The sequence below is a fragment of the Cydia amplana genome, chromosome 22, assembly GCF_948474715.1.
Source record: "Cydia amplana chromosome 22, ilCydAmpl1.1, whole genome shotgun sequence".
Classification (NCBI taxonomy): Eukaryota; Metazoa; Arthropoda; class Insecta; order Lepidoptera; family Tortricidae; genus Cydia; species Cydia amplana.
This window is the reverse complement of record NC_086090.1, coordinates 523,125-546,277: the sequence shown is the minus strand read 5'-3', so window position 1 is coordinate 546,277 and position 23,153 is coordinate 523,125. Positions and strand designations below refer to the sequence as shown.

The 23,153-nt window shown below is 37.3% G+C and overlaps 2 protein-coding genes and 1 non-coding gene across 6 annotated transcripts in view; 1 reads left to right on the top strand and 2 right to left on the bottom strand.

The window, feature by feature from the left end:
• The window catches only part of LOC134658376 (zinc finger protein rotund-like), a 202,046-nt gene that overhangs the window by 158,317 nt on the left and 20,576 nt on the right, over positions 1-23,153 (bottom strand). The window contains exon 1 of one of the 4 annotated variants that reach the window (XM_063514042.1): positions 1,939-2,626. The exons of 2 other annotated variants lie outside the window; for them this stretch is intronic. In XM_063514042.1, coding sequence (XP_063370112.1) covers positions 1,939-2,451 — 513 coding nt within the window. In that variant the 5' untranslated portion in view covers positions 2,452-2,626. Of the gene's footprint in view, positions 1-1,938; positions 2,627-23,153 lie in introns of those variants that run through there. One more of the 4 variants, XM_063514043.1, reaches the window with a different exon arrangement.
• On the bottom strand, positions 7,622-7,694 carry Trnam-cau (transfer RNA methionine (anticodon CAU)). The gene has a single exon. It is a non-coding gene; the product is annotated as a tRNA-Met (tRNA).
• Positions 12,930-16,979, top strand: LOC134658466 (uncharacterized protein K02A2.6-like). Its single transcript, XM_063514147.1, has 2 exons — positions 12,930-13,837; positions 14,315-16,979. Exons 1-2 carry the CDS (start codon positions 12,981-12,983, stop codon positions 16,977-16,979), a joined length of 3,522 nt encoding a protein of 1,173 aa, XP_063370217.1. The 5' UTR covers positions 12,930-12,980.

Sequence of the window (23,153 nt, the reverse complement as noted above, 5' to 3'; positions counted from 1 at the left end):
AACTCAAAAATTTTTTTTTCATCAAACCCATACGTGTGGGGTATCTATGGATAGGTCTTCAAAAATGATATTGAGGTTTCTAATATCATTTTTTTCTAAACTGAATAGTTTGCGCGAGAGACACTTCCAAAGTGGTAAAATGTGTGTCCCCCCCCTGTAACTTCTAAAATAAGAGAATGATAAAACTAAAAAAAATATATGATGTACATTACCATGTAAACTTCCACTGAAAATTGGTTTGAACGAGATCTAGTAAGTAGTTTTTTTTATACGTCATAAATCGCCTAAATACGGAACCCTTCATGGGCGAGTCCGACTCGCACTTGGCCGCTTTTTTATATTCTTCCTTCAAACCGAAATATCTATTCCAAAAGGTTTTATCACAAACATGGTTGTTTAAAAATTTATCCGTCTGCCTACATGGCTGCCAAGAAAATCTGTTAAGTCGCCGTCTTTTAAAACGCAGTTGCAGCCAATAAGTAGTTCCGCCTCTTAAGTGCCATTTGCCTAGTTTTATGCAAAAAACTGTATAAGCAAATAATGTGTTTTGTAAAAATGTGTGGTTTGCAAGAGGGAGGTTCTTGTCGGTTTTCTACTAAGGGGGAGTAAGTCCCTACTTTATTATTGTATGTATTATTAATGCGAAAGTCAAGATATAGTTTGAAAGCCGGGAAGAAACAGAGTACTTAAAAAGTACGGAACCCTCGGTGGGCGAGTCCGACTTGCACTTGTTCAGTTTTTTACGTTACTTTACTTCAGTTTTGACTTTATTATAGCTGCAAAATAGCATGGACGCATAATAAATGAATTCATTAAAAAAGTGGCCATGCAATGTTACTGCAGGGTGAATTTAACCTTTACTTAAGTATTACTGTATTAGGTAAACGAATAGTATCTATTTGGTCGTTTTTTGTATGTTTTACTTACTCCATTAGTCTTATCACAGTACAGAGTATTTTTTTAAATCTTAAGTATTTGTCTTTTCCTTTCCAGATTCCTGTTAAAGATTAATTTAAATGAAGGTATCATTATATAACAATAACGGAAATAAATAAGAAAATAGAACCGAAGTGAGCACCTAAGTCTAGTTAGGTGTTTTTAAATAGCTACCTATAGGTAGCTAAATAACAAGATGTGTGTAACCTTAGTGGTAGTATAACTCGTTTATGCGATTTCTTACAAAATTAAGGCTACTTTCGAATTGGGAATTACACAGACTAGATTCTTACTTAGGCAAGCTTACATTACCTCTTCTCTTGCAGCGCGGACTCACTTATAAAACAATACAATAATTGGCATGTACTCGTAAATGTCACCTTTAGTCTGCCTAATAAGAATTTAGTCCATATCCAGTTTTCCTAATGAAAATATTCGTATCTTAGAAACCTGACCCTAACCCGGCCAGACAGGTAGAAAATAGATACTGTCTACTTTGGGTTAAACTAAGAGCAAGTTGCATTAACTGGTGAAAGCAGAATTTGAAATGTAATTATATTAATTTAAATTTCATAGTTAAGTTTAATTTTATTTATCTCCCAATACAATGTTCATACATAATGTAAAAGCTTTCTTATAATAATCGTATAATGTTAAGTTTAAGTATCAAAATTTACACTCATCTACTTTAATAAGTAACCTACGTATGTACCTATTTCTTTAAATTTCATAAGCATATTTTACTAGTCTTATTAGAGATGTTTGATACTCCAATTAGGAATAGTAAAAAAGAATAGACAGTTTCCGATAAGATGAAATGTTCCAATGAAAATAAATGCCTCTCTACTTACAAGTCTTACAACTTATTAGAGGAATAAGCTCCTGTCTATCTAATTTATGCCAAATGATAGTTAAAGTCACGCTTTCAATACAATAGGGTCAATTGAAAGAAAACGATAACGAATGAGGGAATACAACTAAACAGACTATTTCTTAAAGTACCTCATCAGGAGACTCCGACGTCCTGTCGACATTATTCTCATCATCCGACACCTCCAAGCCAAATCCGTTGGAAAACAGCATGTTCCTCTGATACAAGGAGTAGCATTCAGCCACGTTCCTCCTCCTCTTCCCCAAGGTCGCCAAGAAGTTCTTATACAGCTGCGTCGGCAGCAAAAATGGGGAACGAGCATTTTGGAAGCCATCTTTAAAAGTAAAATTCTGATTACGAAAAGGATTCGCAAAGTCAAAATCGGGTAGGAACTCTTTTTTAATAAAATCTGCGACCGGGTGAAGAGAAAACGCGTTTTCAGTAAAATCTAGCGCTGTGGTATTAGCTTCTTCATTGGGTCCATTGTTTTCGAGGTCGCTAGTCTCTGAATTGGCATCGCTTGAGTTATTATCTTGATCCATTTTGGCGTTGTCTTCACCGTTATATTCTTCAAACTCTGTCTTCATCGGTAGATTCATTGGGGTTTTTATAAACACGTTTGAGTTTGAAACTGTCACGGACATTATTTTCTTCGATCGCTTTTTGTTGAACACTTATTCTAATATATTTATCACTTTACACTACTTTTTTTATATATCGAAGGAAAAATAATTATATCTTCATAATTAAAGTAGGTATTTTTAGGAACTATCGTTGGGTTAGGAGATTCTGGACCAAAACTGAAAAAAGAAATGCTTAGATTCTTTAGCTTCTTGCATATTTTATTCTTAAAATCTTCACCCGTCTCGTTTACTTAGCAAAGTTTTTAGTTTTACGCGCCAAGTTACTAGTTTTTGTTTAATTAGATTATTATTATGATCTGTATTCTTTTTATTATGTTCTCTACGTAAATTCTATAATTACTTATATAGATTTTTTAAGCCTACGAGTAGTATTTATATCTGGCTCTTATTTATTATTGGATTTTGTTGACTACGAATGATTCGGACGACACATTTTTGAGCCATTCTTACAATTATTATTTTTCATATTATTATGTTGGCTTTGTTTAACACTTAAATAGAGTCAAGTTATTACACTTAATTATGTTTATGAAATAATGAATGATTTAACATTGACTCATTGTAAAAAGAATAGCGATTGTCAAAGATAAAAAATAAATTTAGGCTTTACGTCATACATCATCAACCTACTTAGGTACCTAAATTTAGAAGTACAAAGATCGATCTATACCAAACTAGGTCCCTCTCCCCCACCGACCTTTTCTGTTTTGGATTCAAGACACCAGGGCTGGTGATAAAATTGAAATCGATAATCTAGACCGCGTATTCTGGATCTAGGTCGGCGGGGCAAAAATATTTTTGTGGAGACATTCGTCGCGGTACAGTCGGCTCGAATAGTGTGAAGACAGTTACAGATGAGCAAGTTTCGGAAAGGCTCCAAAAATTTGGAAAAGTTCCCGGAAATTTTTGAAACATTTTACAAGGAACAAATGCAACTTTCTTTAATTTCAATTCTCATACAATAATGTATGATAACTTCGCGTATTTTTTCCATGGGAAAATTTCGCAATTTTGGAAACGTTCCGACAGCAGCATATCAGCAAGTTTGAAATTATTAATATATAAATTATATGTATAGTTATAGTTAGTGTGTATGTCTCAGATTTTATTATTTAAAGCTTTTCAAATAGAATGTTTACTAGATTCTGACTGATGTTTCGGTTATTATTTTTTTACATATGTTGAGTAGAAAACACATTTTGCCTTTATAAATTTTAAAGTTGTTTGAAAATACATTTTAGAAATATCATTAGGATGGATTGGCTATTGCTAATAAGTATTTTTTCTGTTTGGAAATGATAAGAATCTTATTCGGTTCATGTATCTTATTTTTTTTTTACAAAAAAAAAAGCATTAAAAATACTACTAAGCACAAAATGTACCTATTTTCAAAATTATTTTAAAACTAAATATTAAATTCTCTAAAAATGATTGAGCTTTTAAATAAGCTACGAAAATTCTTAATTACAAGGAAAACGTACAGCTGACTGTACCTAGGAGTTGACGTAACAGTGTATTCAGTCACAAAGCCGATATACGTTAGCATCCACCGATGAAATGCAATTATATTACTATTTTTGAAATGCATTTTCAAAGTTTACACTATGTAAACTACTATGTATGTACATATGGTTGTTATTATAATAACAACACTGTTGTAATTTGAGTAGGTACATACATTTTTTTTACTTAAAGTTTATTAAATTTGAGTATCATACGACCCTAGCCGCCGCCATACAATCGAATGACATTCTCATTCAAAAACGATATTCTGTAATAACATGAAATTTGACATGAACATTCAAGTAGCATACACCTATTGTCTGGTACTGTCACCTGCAATAATATGTTACACAACGAAGGCCGCAAAAATATCTGACACGATCTTATTTGTAGAGCCATAAGAGCGTGTCACATATTTTTGCGGACTTCGATGAGTAGGTACTAGTTGCAGGTAACTGTTTTCGTTGCTAGATTTTAAGAAATTAGAGCTTATATTAAAATTTCTACTAAATAGGTTAAAAAATATTGCATACCTACTAGTTAGTAGTAGGAGTAGTATCACAACAATTTCCCTTTTTAAATGATTAACTTTTAAACATATGTTTTTATGTTTCGTTACAGAAAGGATTCAAAATTCTTTTTTATTATTATGTTAAACTAAATATTCACAAACTGCTGTCTCGTGAAACAAACATAGGAGAATTCAGCATTCATGGACGATTGAAAAGTTGCGACACTTCGGAAAACAAACAGAAAAGTGATGGGCCCAGGGTCGCATTCCAAGTTTCACAATTCTAGTTTGATTTGATACTGATTCGAACGGGTCTCTATTGTTTCCCAAATAGTTTTAAGTCATAATGTATTGTTTGCCCTCATTTTCGTTAGTCATAGTTTATTTGGTTCTGAAACGCGTCACTTTTCGGGATTGCCATAAAACAAACCTAACCTAACCCATCTATAGGATAACCTAATGAAAATCCTGAAAAGTTAACGGTTTCAGTTTTATGACTAATGATAATATGACAAACAATACACTATGACCTGAAAGTTTATACGAAACAACGGGACCCCGATTTGAACTTCTATATAATATCTTGGACAACGAACCGTGCAAAAATATCTGACACTAACGTACTTAATCCTCATTTCATTCCGTTAGGGAACCGTTCTCATGATAAAAGTAAGTATCCTATGACCTAAAGTCTAAATTAGGTCATAAATCATAATTTAAGTGTAAGTGTAAGGTACACCAATTTTCACCCACATCTATTCAGCAGTTTTTCTGTGACTAAGGAACAAACATAGAAATAAACATAAAAAATTTCACGAGATTAGGTGCGAGCGAGATGCATTGTGAATGTCAAATCAACATAGGATTACAAAAGTCAGAAAGCGACTCTAAATTGAGCTGAATGTCTGACAAAGTTTCCTTGAGAGGAAGTATTTAGTTCCGTAACGTTTTTCTTTGTGAATTGCGTTTAGTTAAGATTTTGCATAAACATATGCATTTTGTATGTCATGAAACTTGAAGTAATATGTGAATGATAAGAATGAATAATGTTTTAATGCACTTCCAGATTTCTAAAAAAAATATAAGTAGATAAGTAATATTGTAAAATGTTGTCTATTTAAATTTAATATAAATGTAAGGTGGTTTAAGTCGCCTATTCTGTTATTTTAATCATTAAAAGGGGAACAAAAATTATTTATGATATTTTTTTTTGTCAAATGGTAGAGTTTAAAATGGTAAACTTATGTTGACTTTATATCTACACGTGTACGTTAAGTGTACCTATATTAATTTAAATATTGAAATTAGGTGTCATATTAGAAAAGTGTTTCATAGAAATGAATCAGATTTTTATTTTTAAGTCGCTAGTTAGAAAAGAAGATAAGATCATTTATCAACAACTACACCAATTTTCCGTCCAATCGAAATTTTAATTAATAAACCAATTAACCGAAAACGATCGAATATCATTTCACTTTTATCGCAGCAAAATCTAAACGTTTTAATAAGCGCAAAATGATATCACGCCAACTTATTACGCACAGAGACACACACTCACACAACGAAACACTCATTAACACATTTACATCACTAATGTAACACCACCACGTGTTTTAGCCAACTCATTTAACTTAAAACCAACTTTCAATTACTCGAAACTAAACGCTTTTGGCGCGACTTTTTTTTGCCTTTCGCGCGTTTCTATTGTTTTTAATTGGTGCTAACGGGACGGGTGAAGAATGTTCGAATTTGGAACGTCAGCGCGACGGATCGATTAAGTTTTTTTTAATTAGGCTTTTTATGGGCGCGTTTCGGGTTTTAAATTTGGTATTTTAGTTTTTAGTCGTCTTAGATGTCTTTACCGCGAGGTATTCGCTATGAAACTCTTCCCAAGAGCTTGCTGCAAGGAAAAGCATTCACAACACATGGAAGGTTTTCTTCAGTTTCGTACAAGTGTGGGTGTTCACGTATATATCCACACGTGACGGTGTATCCAGACGGGGGCTGCACAGTGCATGTGTGTGTGGATTATTTGTCAGTGTGCGTATTTTATGACTCTGAGTGCATCCCTTTCGAGCTGCATGCGATTTATATGTGTGCTCTTATTTTTTTTCTAAACGGCGCTATTCTGTGTGTACGTTCGCGAAATTTTCGTGTATGGGTGCTCTGTTTTTTTAAATAGTGCATGTGATTTTGAGCCTTTTTAGGTAGTCTATAAAGGGGGATATTGTGTGTAGGGTCGAAATGTATTTTTCAGTTTTATATCGGCGATATGAGAATCGCGGATAGCAAAGAAAACGTAAGAAGAATAAAAAAATGCATGCATCGTACGTTTTCAGGTAGACACATTTTTCTTTAACCCCTTTATAGGTGTTTTGTGTGTGTGCGTGTGTGCATTGGGGGTGGGGGAGTAGGTGGGGGTGGGGGACATATAAAAATGATAACGCATCGCAAGACGGCAGCTTTTATGGTTTTTCTTTATTTTTTAAAGGTTTTTTTATAGGGCGAGGTAAAATTTCTTGAAAGAATAGTCGGTGTTTTCATAAGGAACGGTCCTTGAATTTAGCTGAAATAATATTGAAAAGAGATGAAATTTTTATTTAAGATCGCGGATTTCTTTTTTTTGCTAAAAAATACAAGAATATCTACAGTTTAATCAAAACTTATCGCGTATGTCCTTTTTACTTTGTTTTATTTCTATACACCATATTTAACGTTAACGTCCGAACTTGCAAGCGCCTGTATGTTACGTTGTACACTTAAACACCAAGTGAGCCGAACGCTTATTTGCCACCATTGTGTCATTCATATCATTTTACGGGTACGGGGTATTGTATTGCACGATAATTTAAGTGACCCAATATGAAAATAATATAGGTACAAGATATTTAAAAACATATATAATTGTTGTTACATATTATATAGGTACTTAAACATATCCTTATCACTCAAATTTTATTAAAAAAAAACAACAATATCAGTTACTATCTCTATGTATTACGTAATACGCATACATTTAACGTTCAGTTATATCCGAAAAGTGTACCCGGAATTAGACTTTGTTACAGTTATGGTATGGTTCAAATTTAAACAAAAAATATTTAAAATAAGGGGCAAACTTTTATGCGGCTGCATTTGTTATAATACAAAAAGATATGCCCCAAGTGAGGATCGAACTCATGACCTTATGATTATGAGACTTACGCGCTGCCTACTGCGCCACTGAGGCTTTGGATAAAATCGTCAAATTAACAACTACTTTTGGAGCTACGCTAAGGGCCTCCGCTCCGCTATCTGGCGCGGGTGCCCTAAAGCGCGTCCTAAGTTTTTCAGATGGCACATAAGTTTCACATCAGAGGTAAAACTTGAGAGAGCATAAAGCTAGGATATTAAAAGGAAACAATAATATATCGTTAACCAAGGAATAAAATGATGCCTTTCGCCCGAGTTAAACACTCTACTTATCATTTAGAATACAAGGAAAGTAAAATTAATGTGTTTTTTTTTTTACATAATGACTAAATAAAATCAGATTATGATCCATTTGTAACATTGTAGTAAAAGTTCAGGATAGCTAAGTATACATAACTAGAAATAATTAAAACGTGTCAACCGAAATTTAATCTTAAAGTTGATTCTCGCGGTTCAATTTCCATATTACGAGTAAATCAAAATTTTCATGTGTTCAGGAAATGTTTTCGTATTATTTCGTCAATCATTTTAATTCGTTTTTACAAATATATAATTATCCTTTCACTAAGGAAGTCACTCACAATTTTACCAGGTGTAAGCGGGGGTGTGAACCCACGACCTTCAGTTTAGAGGTACTCCTTAACCATACAGCTAAAAGGATTATAAATAAAACTAGAAAATCTTGTTACTAAAATTACCACCCAATACGTATTATTTTAACAAAATATTTCACAATATCATACATCAAGCTACCTTTTACAATAAACCACCTCAATTTTCTGGAAGAAGAAGAAAAAACACTGCAGCGAACGCAAGCAAAAAGTATATATGTAGTGAAATATAGGAAAAATATAAAATACGGGTAAAAAATAATATGGGAGCAACAAAAATAATTCTCAAGACGACGCTCCCAGGTGTGCGTGGGTGTGCTTGTGTGCGGGACAGTGGAAGGAATGGAGACTCCTTATTTTGCTAAGAAGTGATATTTATCTTATTGTGATATTGTATTAAGAAACGTATGAAAATAAAGGAAAAGTACTCACTGTAAAGTCGAAGGGAAAAGGGACAGAGGAAAAAGAAAAACAACCTGGATGGATAACCTTATTAGGAGTTGGACAGGCTAGGCAGAATAACTGCAAATAGAGAAGAGTTCCGGACTGTGGCAGCCACAGAACAAGTAGAATGGCGATGCGAGCAGGGTGCGTGTCGCCGCCGGTTATGAGCAAACGCTCGCATGCTAGTACTCGCCCGCGCTGACCGAAAAACGTAAACATGCCTTTTGCGCCACAATAACGTTCAGATTAAGAAGCCAGACATCAAATATGTCTAAAGGAGGCGTATCCATTCACCAGGCACACAAGTTTTTACTACCGTTGCGCGAGAAATGTGGAAATGTGGAGAGGAACGAGCGGCGACACCGGTTCCGATACTAACTGCGCGCGATAGCCGTTCTAACCTCTTTAATATGTTCTGTGGTGGCAGCCGACATCCGTAGAGGATATGGCACCTAAAGAAGACTCACTGTCTCGGGTGAGACACGAACTCGCGACTTCGGGATACCAGCCAACCGCTCTACGAACCGAGCTACCGAGACTTACTCGTTAATAGCCAATATTTTCACCATAATCCTTCATTATGGGCATGTCCTTTACATATTTCTAAGCATTGGATTTATATTTATTTAGTTTAGGAATATTATGTTTATTCAGGAACGGAATTCATTTAATTTTGAATTTATATTGCTAAAAAACTTTCTGTGGCTTCATTACCTTAAATTTAATGCTTTTTCATTTAGCTATATAGTCATGTACCTACAGATTGTAGAGCGAGCAAAAAAGTTTCATGTACCTACACATTATAAATGAATTGGTATAGATCCAGATATCAGATGCGTGGCCGTCAGATCAGACTGATCAGGTCTGACGGCCGCATCGATACGAATATCCCAAGCGGTTCTCGCCCGAATCGAGCCAATTTTAGCTATCACAGTGTTTGAATGGGCTCGTGCCAATGAGTTTTTCGGAATGTATGTACGAAATATCATTTGATATTTACCAGTTGCTTTTCGGTGAAGGAAAACATCGTGAGGAAACCGTAAAAACCCAATAAGGCCTAGTTTCCCTCTGGGTTAGAAGGTCAGATGGCAGTCGCTGTCGTAAAACTAGTGCCCACGTTAATTCTTGTGATTAGTTGTCAAGCGGACCCCAGGCTCGCATGAGCCGTGGCAAAATGCCGGGATAACGCGAGGAAGAAGAAGACAGTGTTTGAATATGGAGACCTATTAGGCTCTCCGAAACATGTGGCGCGTAGTAGGTAACTAAAAAAACGAGAGTAAAACAAACAAAAAATTTAAGTGTTATTATGATTCACGAGATCAAGAAGGTTTTAATTCGATTTTTTTTTTTCATATAATACGATTCTTTCATTTTCAATTGCATGGAACTAAAATGTAAAAGAGATCAGTGTAGGTTCCTCAAAAAGAGTGTACAGATTTTTAATGAATTGGCAAGACATATATGCCATCCTTGGAGTTATAAACGTCCGTAGGTGAAGAACATGCTAATGAATTATTTATTTAGATTTTTTTGTATCCCAAATATTGCATAAGAATAAAACTCTTAACAACCTATTGCCACTCCACGGTTTTCCTTTTAGCTATTCCTAGACCGAATAGGACGCATGTGTGGGGCACCTTCGAGCATAAACCACAGATGTTAGAAGAGAACACTAGCTAGATGTGACTTAAGGGGCCCACTGATTAACAGTCCGCCGTTATCGGCCTGTCAGTTAGAACAAAAACTTGACAGCTGCGAACAACTGACAGGCCGATATCGTCCGGCGGACTGGTAATCAGTGGGCCCCTTTAAAGTGTCGAAAATCAACAAATTAAAATGTAGAGTCAAAATATTACATTTCAGTGGCTCCCTTTTCTTAACTTGGTTAACATACAAACCGAAATTTACTTAATTAGATGTCGTTATACTGAAGAAAAAGTGACGAATGGCCTCCACCACTAGAGGGTTTCGTCACTTTTTCTTTAGTATATGCCATCTATTTCAGTTTATAATTTATAAACGTATATCAGAGTGGCTTTAAAAAACACAAGTATAAAAATATTTGATAAAACAAGTTGGTTAACTTAGGGGTCGCGATCGGTCGGCCTACTTTGAAGAGAAGTGCCAAAGTGCCAGTAGAAATCATCAGTTTTAGGAATCTCTAAAAATCCCTCGTAAGTGCCCGTGTACTTGTAAAAGTACAAATTAAATTCAAGTTTTGAACTCAAGAAAGAAAAGAAAGTTCCAAATTCAAAAGCGGCAAAATGGCACTGGGTCTCACGAGGATATAACTTGATTTGAGTGGTCCAAGCCCTACTGGTTTAATATTTTGGGTGTCATGGAAATCCGCAGCTGCAATTCCATAGAGCCGCATACAGGGGCCCGTTTCTCAAAAGCTTGTAACTTGTAATACAAGCGGATGTCACTTTTTGACAGCTTTTGTTAGAAAGAGACTTTCACTTGTATTACAAGTTACAAGCTTTTGAGAAACGGGTCCCAGCTCGTGAGCCGCGGGTTCCGACCTCAGAAGGCGTACTTAAATCCTAAGCCTTAGCCTCTTCTAGCGATACGCTATATCCTTGTCGCCGCACACACGCGGACCTCAGTGTATGTTACGGCAAACCGAACTCATATCGTACTTACGCCCTTTTACTGCACAAGTTAACTGTACACTTGCTGCCAAAATAAAAGATGGTAAGAAAACAGAAATTATGAGTTAATTTGGTACAAAGGTTCATTTTATTTACGTTTAGATATTATATGGCAAAAATGACTACCCTATAATATGATCTTTTTGTATTTTTTTTTTCAGAATTTTTAGGACTTTAAGGAGGCGGTAGGCTATAGAATCGTGTATTTAAATATATTATTTTACAAACTGTGGATCAACATTATCAGTTCTGTGTTAAAACTTCACATTGGTTAACTTACCCAATTGATAAATATAAAAACAACACCTTAGATATTTCAAGTTACAGAGCGAATAAAAAAGGAAATCTTCTCTAACATCCAATAGATTTACTACATCTTTATTACAAAAACTGAATATTACCCTTGTGTCAACAGATGGGATTGAAGGCAGAACCAAAGATAAAGTTTAGCTAACCACTTTTACACTTACTTTGAAGACACATACTATTTCCGTTTTGTAATCAGATGGAGTTAAGTTAAAATAAGCTAAACCTACAAACTCCACTTCAAATAAATTTGTAGTAAAATGAAAAAGAAGAGAAAAAAAGGTACTATACTAAATATAAGCTGAATAAATTTCAATAAAAATCAGTTACAGTTAGACCAAGAAAAGACTGCAACGATTTTGATAACATACGCCGTGCAAGTGTTATTTATACGTCATAATTTCATAGAAGTTTAACGTTTAAAATAACACTTGCGCTGCGTGTGCTATAAAAACCGTTGCAGACTTATCTTGGTCCTCTAAGTATTTATAAAAAACAAGCTATTCTCCTATAAATCTCAATTTTAACTTTCTTAAACATTTTAAACTTAGGTTACTTTTTTTGTCCCGATGTGGCCAAGAAAAGCGTTGTAGCGTCAGAAATGTCATGGAATATTTTATGAATTTATTTGAAAGATTTTCTTGACTCGCGACCACTATACTAGCAGTTCATTTATTGCTTTATGAGCTCCTTATAATGTTTACCTTACTTTTTACTTAGAAACTTTTTATTTTAATAATACATCACTACACCTTTTTTCTTTATAAAAAAAAGTCCCGCCGCGTCTGTCTGTTTGTGTGTATGTATGTTCGCGATGTTAGTAAATGGACATCGTTTTTTATTTTTTATTACTCGTAGTTATTTATTTTTATTTTCCATAGTCAGAGTTTTCAACAAAGTACATAATTAACATTTAATTATAGTTTGTCAAAGGACTTTCTGATTTCAATTCAACAGAGAGAATCATACTATCTTTGTCTTACACTATAGTTCGTTTTTTTTAGCATTAGAAAGAACTTGAAAGAAGGTAAGCGATTTTGACATGTATTTTAATTAAAAGCACTTTTTAAAAACCAATAACTATTACTTATGAAAGCAGAAGACTATAAAATGTGGTATATGTACTTGGGGGTAGACGCAACTAGGTATGTAAATGTTAGGTGGGTAGATAATCCAAAAATCAGTTCTGTAATAAACGCCGTATGAACGACGCCGTGTTCCGTTACTTCATCCCCTAAACAACCCCCATATACCATATTGGCGACGATTTCGAGTCTACGCGAAGTTTAACAGTGTCATTTACAAGTAAATATGGCCATCGGTAAATTAGAAGTGTTTAATGTTGAGTCGGACAGCTGGTCGACTTACGTGGAGCGGTTGGAGCAATATTTCGTTGTCAACGAAACAAAGGAAGAACACAAAGTGCCTACGTTGATAACGGTTATGGGAAATCAAGCCTACGAGCTATTAGTAACCCTGTGTACACCCGATAAACCGGCAAGTAAAAAATTCGCGGAGTTAGTGAAAGTGATGAGCGGCCATTTGCAACCGAAACCGAGTTTGTTAGCAGAGCGATACCGGTTTCGTAACAGGAAACAAAAGACTGGCGAATCGGTTGCGGATTTTGTTGCAGAACTCAAAAAGTTAGCAAAGCATTGCGTCTTTGGGACCCAGCTGACAGAAAGTTTAAGAGATCAGCTAGTGTGTGGGCTTTGTGATGAAACAATACGGCAGCGGTTGTTTACCGAAGATAATATTTCGTTTGACCGGGCATTACAAGTGGCGGTAGCGATGGAGGCAGCGCAGACAAACGCAGCGGCAGTAGTGGAGGGTCGGGCAAAAGGCTTGGAAGGCAGCCCGAGTACGTCGAGTGGTTGTCATGCGGTATCAGAGCAATCATGGCGCGGCAGGAGAGCGATGACGTCATACCGAGCGACCAACAACAAGGAGACGCGGCCTGGTAACAGCGCGCCGCAACCTTCGGGGTCCAGGCGCCAGGACCAGGCACCTCGAGGTTGGCGCCGTAACGAACAAACAGCACCACGCACTTCATCGGGGCCGGAATGTAGTGTTTGTGGTCGGCCGCATGACTCATCGAGTTGTAAATTTGCAAATTATGTTTGTCGCGTGTGCAATCAGCCGGGGCATTTGAAGAAGATGTGTCCTAGGTTACAAATGAGCGTTAGTACACACAAGAATGACGTTCAAGACGAAGCAAACAGCGATTTCAGCGATGAGGTACATTTCAATGTTTTTAATGTAAACGATATTTACCAGTGTAAACCGTTCATGTTGCCAATTAAATTAGAGGAAAAATTAGTCGAAATGGAAGTTGATACAGGAAGTGCCATTTCTTGTATAAATGGGGACTTGTATTTAAAATTGTTTTCCCATTTGCCATTGCATAATAGTGATATTATTATGTGTTATTATACCAATGAGAAAAGGCAACCGTTAGGAAAAATTTTAGTAAATGTCAGGTTTAAAAATGTATGCAAACCATTGGAATTGTATGTAGTAGATCAAGGCAAAGAACCGTTATTAGGGAGGAGATGGCTACGTGAGTTAGGGTTCAAATTGGAAGAGTTGTCATGTCATGACGTCGAGGTCACTGCACGATTTGATTTGAATGAACTTAATTCCAGATACCGTGAAGTATTTGCGGAGGGGCTCGGGCGGTACACGGGTGGCGAGGTGAGTCTGCGGGTGCGCGAGGGCGCGAGGCCCGTGTTCCTGCGCGCGCGACCGCTGGCGTACGCGCTGCGCGAGCCGGTGGAGCGCGCGCTGGAGCAGCTGGAGCGCGACGGCGTCATCACGCCGGTAGACTCGTCGGACTGGGCCACACCGATCGTACCCGTCGTCAAGACGGACGGAACCATTAGGGTATGTGGAGATTTTAAGTCTACGCTTAATAAATGCCTGGAGATAGATCGTTTTCCATTACCGAGAGTAGAGGATTTATTAACCAAGCTAAATGGAGGGGAAAAGTTTACCAAAATTGACTTGTCTCAGGCATATGCCCAGTTTGTTCTGGATGAGCGCTCTAGAGCTTATACAGTTATCAACACACATCGAGGGTTGTATAGGTATAATAGGTTAATTTACGGATTGTCCTCGAGTCCTGGCATTTTCCAGCGAAAGCTGGAACAGATGTTTGCCGATCTTCCCAGAGTAGGAGTGTTCCTAGATGACGTTATTTTGACGGGAACGAATGACCAAGAGCACATAGAAACATTGCATAAAGTGCTAGGTAGGTTGCAGAAGTTTGGCTTAAAAATTAAAAAAGAGAAATGCAAATTTTTCGCCACGTCGGTCACTTATTTAGGATATGTAGTGGATAAAGAGGGCATCCATACAAATCCGGACAAAATAAAAGCTATCGAGCAGGTACCTACTCCTACTGGCGCAACAGGGTTGCGAGCGTTTTTAGGTATGGTCATGTATTATGCGAAATTCGTTAAAAATATAAGTTCCACGTTGGCACCTCTGTATGCGTTACTAAGAAAGGGAGTAAAATTTGAGTGGTCCGAACAATGCAGGGACGCATTTTGCGAGGTAAAAAAATTATTGGCAAGTAGTACCGTATTAGTGCACTATTCCCCGGGGTTACCGGTGGTACTGACCACGGATGCGAGTAGCGTGGGGGTAGCCGGGGTCATTTCCCATTTGATGCCGGACGGAAGTGAAAGACCGATTGCTTACGCTTCGCGGGTACTTAACGCGGCAGAACGCGGATATTCCCAAATAGATCGAGAAGCTTTAGCTATAATTTTTAGTGTGAAGAAATTCCATCATTATTTGTATGGCCGCAAGTTCCTCCTTAAGACAGATCATAAGCCTCTCGTTGCTATTTTTGGCCCAAAGTCGGGTATACCCGTGATGGCGGCTTCGAGAATGCAAAGGTGGGCGGTGATACTTTCGGGTTATGACTATGATATACAGTACGTTAATACCAGTCAAAATGGCGCCGATGCATTGTCGAGGTTGCCGCACAAGGGGGACGTTGGGGAGAAACAACCGGAGTGCACTTACCTTAATTTTGTTAATGATTTTTTACCTATCACTCACAAACAGGTTTGTGAGGAGGTAAAGAAAGATATATTATTGAGTAAAATCATTTTATACTTACAGTCAGGGTGGCCCTCCCACAACTCAAACGCCGATTTGCAACCCTATTTCATAAGAAAGAACGAGTTATACTTAGACTCTGGTTGCGTTATGTGGGGTTATAGGATTATTATTCCACCGGTGCTTAGGGAACAAATCCTTCAGGAACTACATGTAGGACACTTAGGGATAGTAAAAATGAAGGCCGTGGCCCGAAGCTACGTGTGGTGGCCCGGTATTGATGCCGACATTGAGGCGTGCTGCGCGGGTTGTCACACGTGCGCAGCGGAGGCACCGGCGCCGCCGCGCGCGCCGGTTATGCCGTGGGAGTACCCCGGGGACGTATGGACGCGGGTGCACGTCGATTTTTTGGGTCCGTGGCATGGTAAAACTTTTTTGATTTTAATAGATGCGTCTTCTAAGTGGATAGAGGCTTTCTTAATGACAACCACTACAGGAGCGGCAGTACTAAAAGTGCTAAGGGAGATATTTGCACGTTTTGGCGTTCCTAAACAGGTAGTTTCGGACAACGGGCCTCCATTTACTAGCAGGGAGGTGGATACCTTCATGCGATATTATGGTATTACTCATACTTTTACACCCGCATACCACCCGGCATCAAATGGGGCCGCCGAAACAGCTGTTAAGTTGTGCAAAAGGGCGCTTAAAAAGGCAGTTAGAGATCAAGTAGATGTGGAAGAGGCTCTTCAGGAATATTTGATGGCATATAGGAATACTCCCCACAGCACAACGGGACAAACACCGGCCATGCTTCTCCAAAAGCGGGCATTGCGTTGCCGTCTGGACATGTTACGGCCTGGTCGCGGGCTCGAGCAGCGTGTGGAGGCGGCACAAGAAAGGCAGGTGCAGCAGGCGGGGGGTACCGATAGGGCGTTCCGGATAGGAGATCTTGTGTGGTTTAGGGATTACAGCTCGGGGGAGAAATGGCTTAAAGGGAAGGTGGATAGCTTGATAGGTTCTAGGACTGTGTTAGTGGTAAAGGAAAACGATTTATCAACTAGGTTTAAGAGGCATGTAGATCAAGTTAGAGCGCGATCACCAGTTTCCGCGTTGGCGTGGCCTGGTCCGATGGACCATCCTGGAATCACCCAACCACCGATACCACCCGTGCCGCCGTCAGTGCAGAGGCCTCGTCGGAATTTACCACCGGTCGATCATTACGGTGATCCTCTTTTATATTAGTGGACTGCCACTATTTATTTTTATATTCTTACTTATCGATTGTATTAAATAAGTTAAATAAGTGTTAATAACCCCTTACGGCATGTAAAAAAAAAATATCCATTTAAATTAGAACTTTAATAGCCTTAATTAATTAAAATTACAATCTAAATAATTAAATATCGTATCCGCCATATACCTATGGCTTAGTATGCGGTAAAGGGTTAAATAAGTTAAGTCTTTAGGTATAACATAATTTAAGTGTAAGGGTGTGGTATATGTACTTGGGGGTAGACGCAACTAGGTATGTAAATGTTAGGTGGGTAGATAATCCAAAAATCAGTTCTGTAATAAACGCCGTATGAACGACGCCGTGTTCCGTTACTTCATCCCCTAAACAACCCCCATATACCATATAAAAGATCGTATTAGATTCATAATTGTTACATATTTACCGTAACTTATTTTTAAAATGTGTTTTTCAATTAAAAGACACATCAAGATTGTTTACCTTATTTTTAATGCTAAAAAAACGAACTATAGTACATACTATTAGCACCCAAAAGAAAAGGATGACTAAGATAAGTATAGTTTTCCTGGTTCTTACTGACTGACAAATTGGTTTGACCAACTATAGATTCTATTAGTGTTTCATCGCGAATTAAGGTGAATAATTTGTTAACCCATGCGCGGCCGGGGCGAATTGCTAATTATTTTAAAAATATAATAATATATTTTCTTTGCTATCCCTCCCCCCACCTCCCCTCTATAACTTATAGTTTCGGATAATGCATTAGGGAACTTCTTTATGGCTCTGAACATACATATCTATGTATGTATGAGTTATTTTTATTTGGACCACCATTGTTGCCTCTAGAGGCTTCTAGAGGATTATAGAAGGAGGCGACGTTAAAGAAGTAAAAGTATATCATAATCATATCATATTCACTTTAACACGTTATTATTAAGTTCACTTTTTAACTGTGGAATACTAGTTTATAATAAAGTTGATTAAGGTACATCTAATAGCCAGAATATGCAATCTAGGTAGGTAATAATAATATTTTTACCTATAGTCTCATTGTCCACCCAAACTTCAATCAATAGACCGGTATACTGTTCACTTTTTCTACAATAGTCCCAATGCCTGCTGAGATCGGTGCATGGGTGTCTATTGTTGCACTTAACGGGTCCAAGCAGGCGTTCTACATGACATTAAAGCTCTCCAAAGGGCCTCGACGTGCTGGATCTATATCTCCACGCAAGCCTATCAAAAGACCACCGGGATTTATAGGCCCGTGAATTCCAAAAATGGAGATACATGGTTCAACACAACCACACTTATTGTTGTAACTGTTACCTTCGTAACAGCTAAACATTGCCTAGGTATAAAACACAAATCCTTTATAATTCGCCACAAAAAGCCGTTACATTTCTTCACCTCGCATTTCATAATCGATCACTAAAACGATTAGTAAATCACAATTGAGTGGATCAAGTAATTAGTACAATGTACAGTGTTTTTGTTAAACAATTGACGGTCGGGGGCAATTTTGGAAGAATATTGACCGAAAACGACCAAATTGCAGGATGCAGGGCGTCGCTCGGTTGTGGGATGGGTGTAAGCGAGAATGAACCAGTTAATCAAATTTAGGAGTAAATAGGTAAAAAAACAAATAGATAATTATACTTTCGAAGTATACTCGTAGTGTAGTATTACGAAGTAGTAATTTGCTCCATATCAACCAGATCATTCTTCAAAAATTTGATTTAAACACAGTACTGTTAGTCTGTCAGTAGACAGAAAAACAGACTGTTAGTAAGTACTTACAGTTGAAACATAGTACTATGCCATCGAATATTTATAGAGTATAGTTTGGTCATAGGTACCTACTTGTAGAAAAGATGGATGCAACTTCGAATAGCTGATGGTTACGTGGAAGGTATACTGTAGACATTTTAAAATATGAAACCGATATAATAACTAACATGCAACCTGCACCTAAGTACCTATCAATTAGATGAATGTAGGTAGGTACTTGTTACAAGTTACAATAATAAGTATTATCTGCAATATCATATAATCACATGCTTTTATCACCCATAACTGAGTAAGTATTAACATTTGCAAACTGTAATCGTAATAAGTAAGTCATAAATTGGTGTCCCTTAGTATACTTATTACGCTGTTGCATGGACATTCTCTGGCTACGTATTGTAAAATTTCTAGTTAAACTTTTCTAAATGCGTGATTTAATAGAAGTGTCCCGAAATTTTCAAGATACTACCGATACTTCCATCAAACAATTAATCATCCTTAGTGCATGTTGCATGACTCGGTCCCGCGTGATTATGGCGTAACCGGTAAGCGGTGCAAAAACGTTTAATATCGTGTATTGAAAGTTAAGTGCTGCTATTAGGCGCGCCCTGAGCGGGGTCTTCCGTCTTGTCTGCAGGATTGTTTGCTTTGACACATATTTTCAATAAGTCTATTGTCCAAAATTTTTTTTTAAACAAGCTTTCGCTGACTGTACTTTTCTTTAACAGATAGATAATACTCATTGAGATAATAAACCCAAACAATTAGGTTGGTCTCCGAGACCACGGGGACAACGCCGTCCTCGAAACGTCGGAGGTAAATCTTAAAACTTAGATACGCGATATTAAGTCCCGTTGTACAATTTAATAATTAGGTTGTGTTGTCAGGACACTTCCTGTGTCCATCATCAGATCAGCTCGATGTTATGTTACCATTGCATTGTCACCCAACTTACATGTGCAGTTCCTGCTCAATCATTTATTATTTTTATAAGTTCTAACCCTGGTCAATGAGAACAACCTAGGATCCGGTGTTGAGGAGATCCTTAGAGATCGACCAGCAGAAATCCGATAGAAGAAGCTCCTACGCAATAAGAACGAAAATGATGTCGCTCGGCTCGGGCGATGCCACATTAAAGTTAAAGTTGTTAGGCACCTTTGCCGTCAATGTATACTCTGTCAAGCCATTTCCGTCAGTAGAAAAAAGCGGCAAATTTAAAAAAATCTAGGCGCAAAGGGTTATAGTTATAGCCCCATAGAAAATTTGAATTTCACGCCTTTTTCCGCTGACAAAGTTTTTTAACCGGTTATATATAGCCACTGTCATCATCAGCACACCTCGGGGTTTTTACTAGCGTTTGATACTAGCCAGAAAATAGGTGAATCTTAAAAAGAAAGTTATACAAATCTCGGACTTGGACACATACCACTTTCATTCATAACATCCATTACAGTTGAAACGCATGTTGCACCAAACGGAAGTCCCTCTTAATCCAACCCAAATCAACCATCAACCAAATTACAGCTAGACAAAACTTACAACATAATCACAAACTAAAACAAATGAGTCTAATAAAGACAAAATGAGACCAACTATAAGAAACTTTAATGACCGCCGATTCGTTCCGGGCAGCTTCCGTTACAAGATTCGGATTTTTTCCGTTTTTAATGGTTTTTTGCTCTTGTACTTATTGTTTCGGGGCGTCTGATCTTTAATGATGTTGGTGTAATACGGGAGGTAATGAAGTGGGGTTGCGAAATCAGTTTCGAGATTAAGCGTGGTGCGTGAGTGATGGTTTAAAAATGTAGGTTTTGCTTGTTTGCTCATGTTGTATTGAAATTACAAGAAATTATTAAAAACAACCTTTTTTAATAAGAAACAGCACTTGTATATGTCAAAATTTTAATATCGTTAAATGTATGTTAATTTTTAGTCGTCTTTCACCTTTTAGTATTTGTTCCTCTCTAATTTTCTCAAGGTTAGCTGGAAGAGATCTCTATTAGAGATAAGTTCACCTTTGTACATATACTTACATCTTTTACTCTGTTAATATGTCTATTTTGTGTAAATTTGTTTATGTGCAATAAAGTGACATACATACACACAAAACTATAGTGCGGGCTCAGCACGGTTCCATTTTTATCGGCTATCACTATGCCCGTCACTTTCGCACTTACATACTTGTTAGAACGTGACAGGCATGGTGATAAACGATAAAAACGCTACCGTGCTACTAGGGCTGGACCGTTTTTGTAAAATAGGAAGTAAGACTGACCCGGAGCGGAGATCCAGGCCTCTATTTCGCAAACGGTTCCCAATCTCCTTGAATAGCTCTCAAAAAGCCTCTGAGGGGCTACCGCGGAAACCGAATTTCGGAAATTGCGGGCATTTTTCTCTGTCGCTCTAATTACGCCTTTATTGGAGTAAAAGAGAAAGATCCCCGCAATTTGCGAAATTCGGTTTACGCGGTAGCCACTCTGGTACCCTCTGACCGCCAGAGGCACATACAAATTTAATAGCCGGCTATCTCCGCGTACTTCTCTCGTTGACTTACCTAATTAAAGTTGTGTTATATAGATTGAAAATGAAAAATGATTTATTTAGGCATCAAAAATGCAGCTTATTACATAGTAGAAGGGTATTACATTTTTAGGAGTAAGTATTCTATTGTTAGACAGCCTAGGAATAGTGTCCTGAGCCCTAAACTAGGTAAACCTGTCTTATAGGGATCAGGGAATAAACCTTGGGTTGGTTGTGAAGTATACACAAGATTGTTTAGTAACACAGCAGTACCGCAAGTAAATAGAGTAGTTTTTTATCTCGGAGAATAAACTAAACCTTTACAATATAACAAAAGGAGTCAGACCAAGCTAACTCTGCGCAGATACAAACTGTTGAAGTGCTATCACAAATGTGAGATAGGTACCTAAAAAATGACATTTACACTAACAATTTCACACTTTATTCTGTCAAATTTGGTGCCGATTTAAGACGAACTCCAGATACCTCATCCAGAGCCCATCTGAAACGCTTAAATGATCAGAACGAGCACCCTGATTGCCGTAAGCACCGTCCATCCGGTGCGCCTGCGGTCGCCTCCGCACCGCAACTATATTGGTTTACCCGAGTAATTCCACGGATGGAATCATTCTGATGACTTTGGTTGGTTAAAGGGTAAGTGGTGTAGAAATGTTCTGATTTATCAAGGCTTGATTTATCAAGCCTTTAGTTCGTATTCGTCGCGTGATAGTGACAAAGTGTAGTTTTTTTAGGGACCTATATTGTACCTATTATCCACACCATCCCAAAGTAAAAAAGTTTAGGTGTTTTTACGAAATTTTTGATAAAAACTTTACAGTAAATTCTGCTAAATTATCTGGTCCCAGTAAATTTGAACAAAGCAGCGATAATAAAACAACACCGGCAATAATTCATAACAAAATTAACGATATAAAATTCAGAATACTGTGAAATCTTCATATAATTAACTTTTGGCAAAAGAAATCGCCGGAGAAATTCTCGTTCGGTGAAAGTTTTTTTTTTCATTTTAGAGTGTTTTTCGGTAAAAAGCGCGGGCTTATTGTCTATCACTAATGAGAAATTTTCACAAAAACAACTAACACTAAGAAAAACAAGCGAACCAACACCAAAAGCTTTAAAATACAAGTTAACCAGCCATCAAAGGTGCAAACTTAACTTAAAGCTTAATAAAAAAGCACAAAGCGCACAAATATCATAAACGTCAGTTAAAGAAACACCGCGAAATCATCTCTCACCATAACTCACTACTAAAACATATACTATTTGTTTAAAATGTAAAGACGCGAGTCCATAACCGAAAGGATGAATGTCTGATCGTGTACTGGTAATGCTTACCAAGCAATTGCCTCAATACAATCGGAATAAAAGTGAAATAAACGTGATATTGGTAAGAACTCGGTTCTTAAGAGTCTAAATAAGAAGTACTTAAAAACATACTTTAATGAGACGCTGTGCCTAAAAGATATTGCAGAGTCTATTGAATGGTATACGCGTATAACAGACCCTTTGTACTTTGAAAGATGCCTTAAAAGAGCGCCAGAGCCTTAATAAAGACCAGAATACGACTCATGATACTTGTAGTCATGATGCCACTGTAAATGTTGTATTGACTTGTGAAAAAGACTTGAATTTTAGAATCGTATTACATTTTTGAATTTTGACTGCTGTTTGTAACGTTCAATTCGCTGGGGACATAGGTAGAAGGTACCTATAGATGTAAGTACGTATACGTGTTTTACGGACCAATCTGTCTATGTTGACATTGAATGTGTTATATTGACATTAAAGATCTTGAAATTGAAATATTCGATGTGTCAATGTCAATGTATGATGTG

What these genes read in the sequence shown, in the direction of transcription:
- LOC134658466 (XM_063514147.1), top strand. Translation starts at nt 12,981, where the DNA reads ATGGCCATCGGTAAATTAGAAGTGTTTAATGTTGAGTCGGACAGCTGG. An exon ending in TTGAAGAAGATGTGTCCTAG is followed by an intron (nt 13,838 to 14,314) that starts GTTACAAATGAG and finishes ACTTAATTCCAG; the next exon opens with ATACCGTGAAGTATTTGCGG.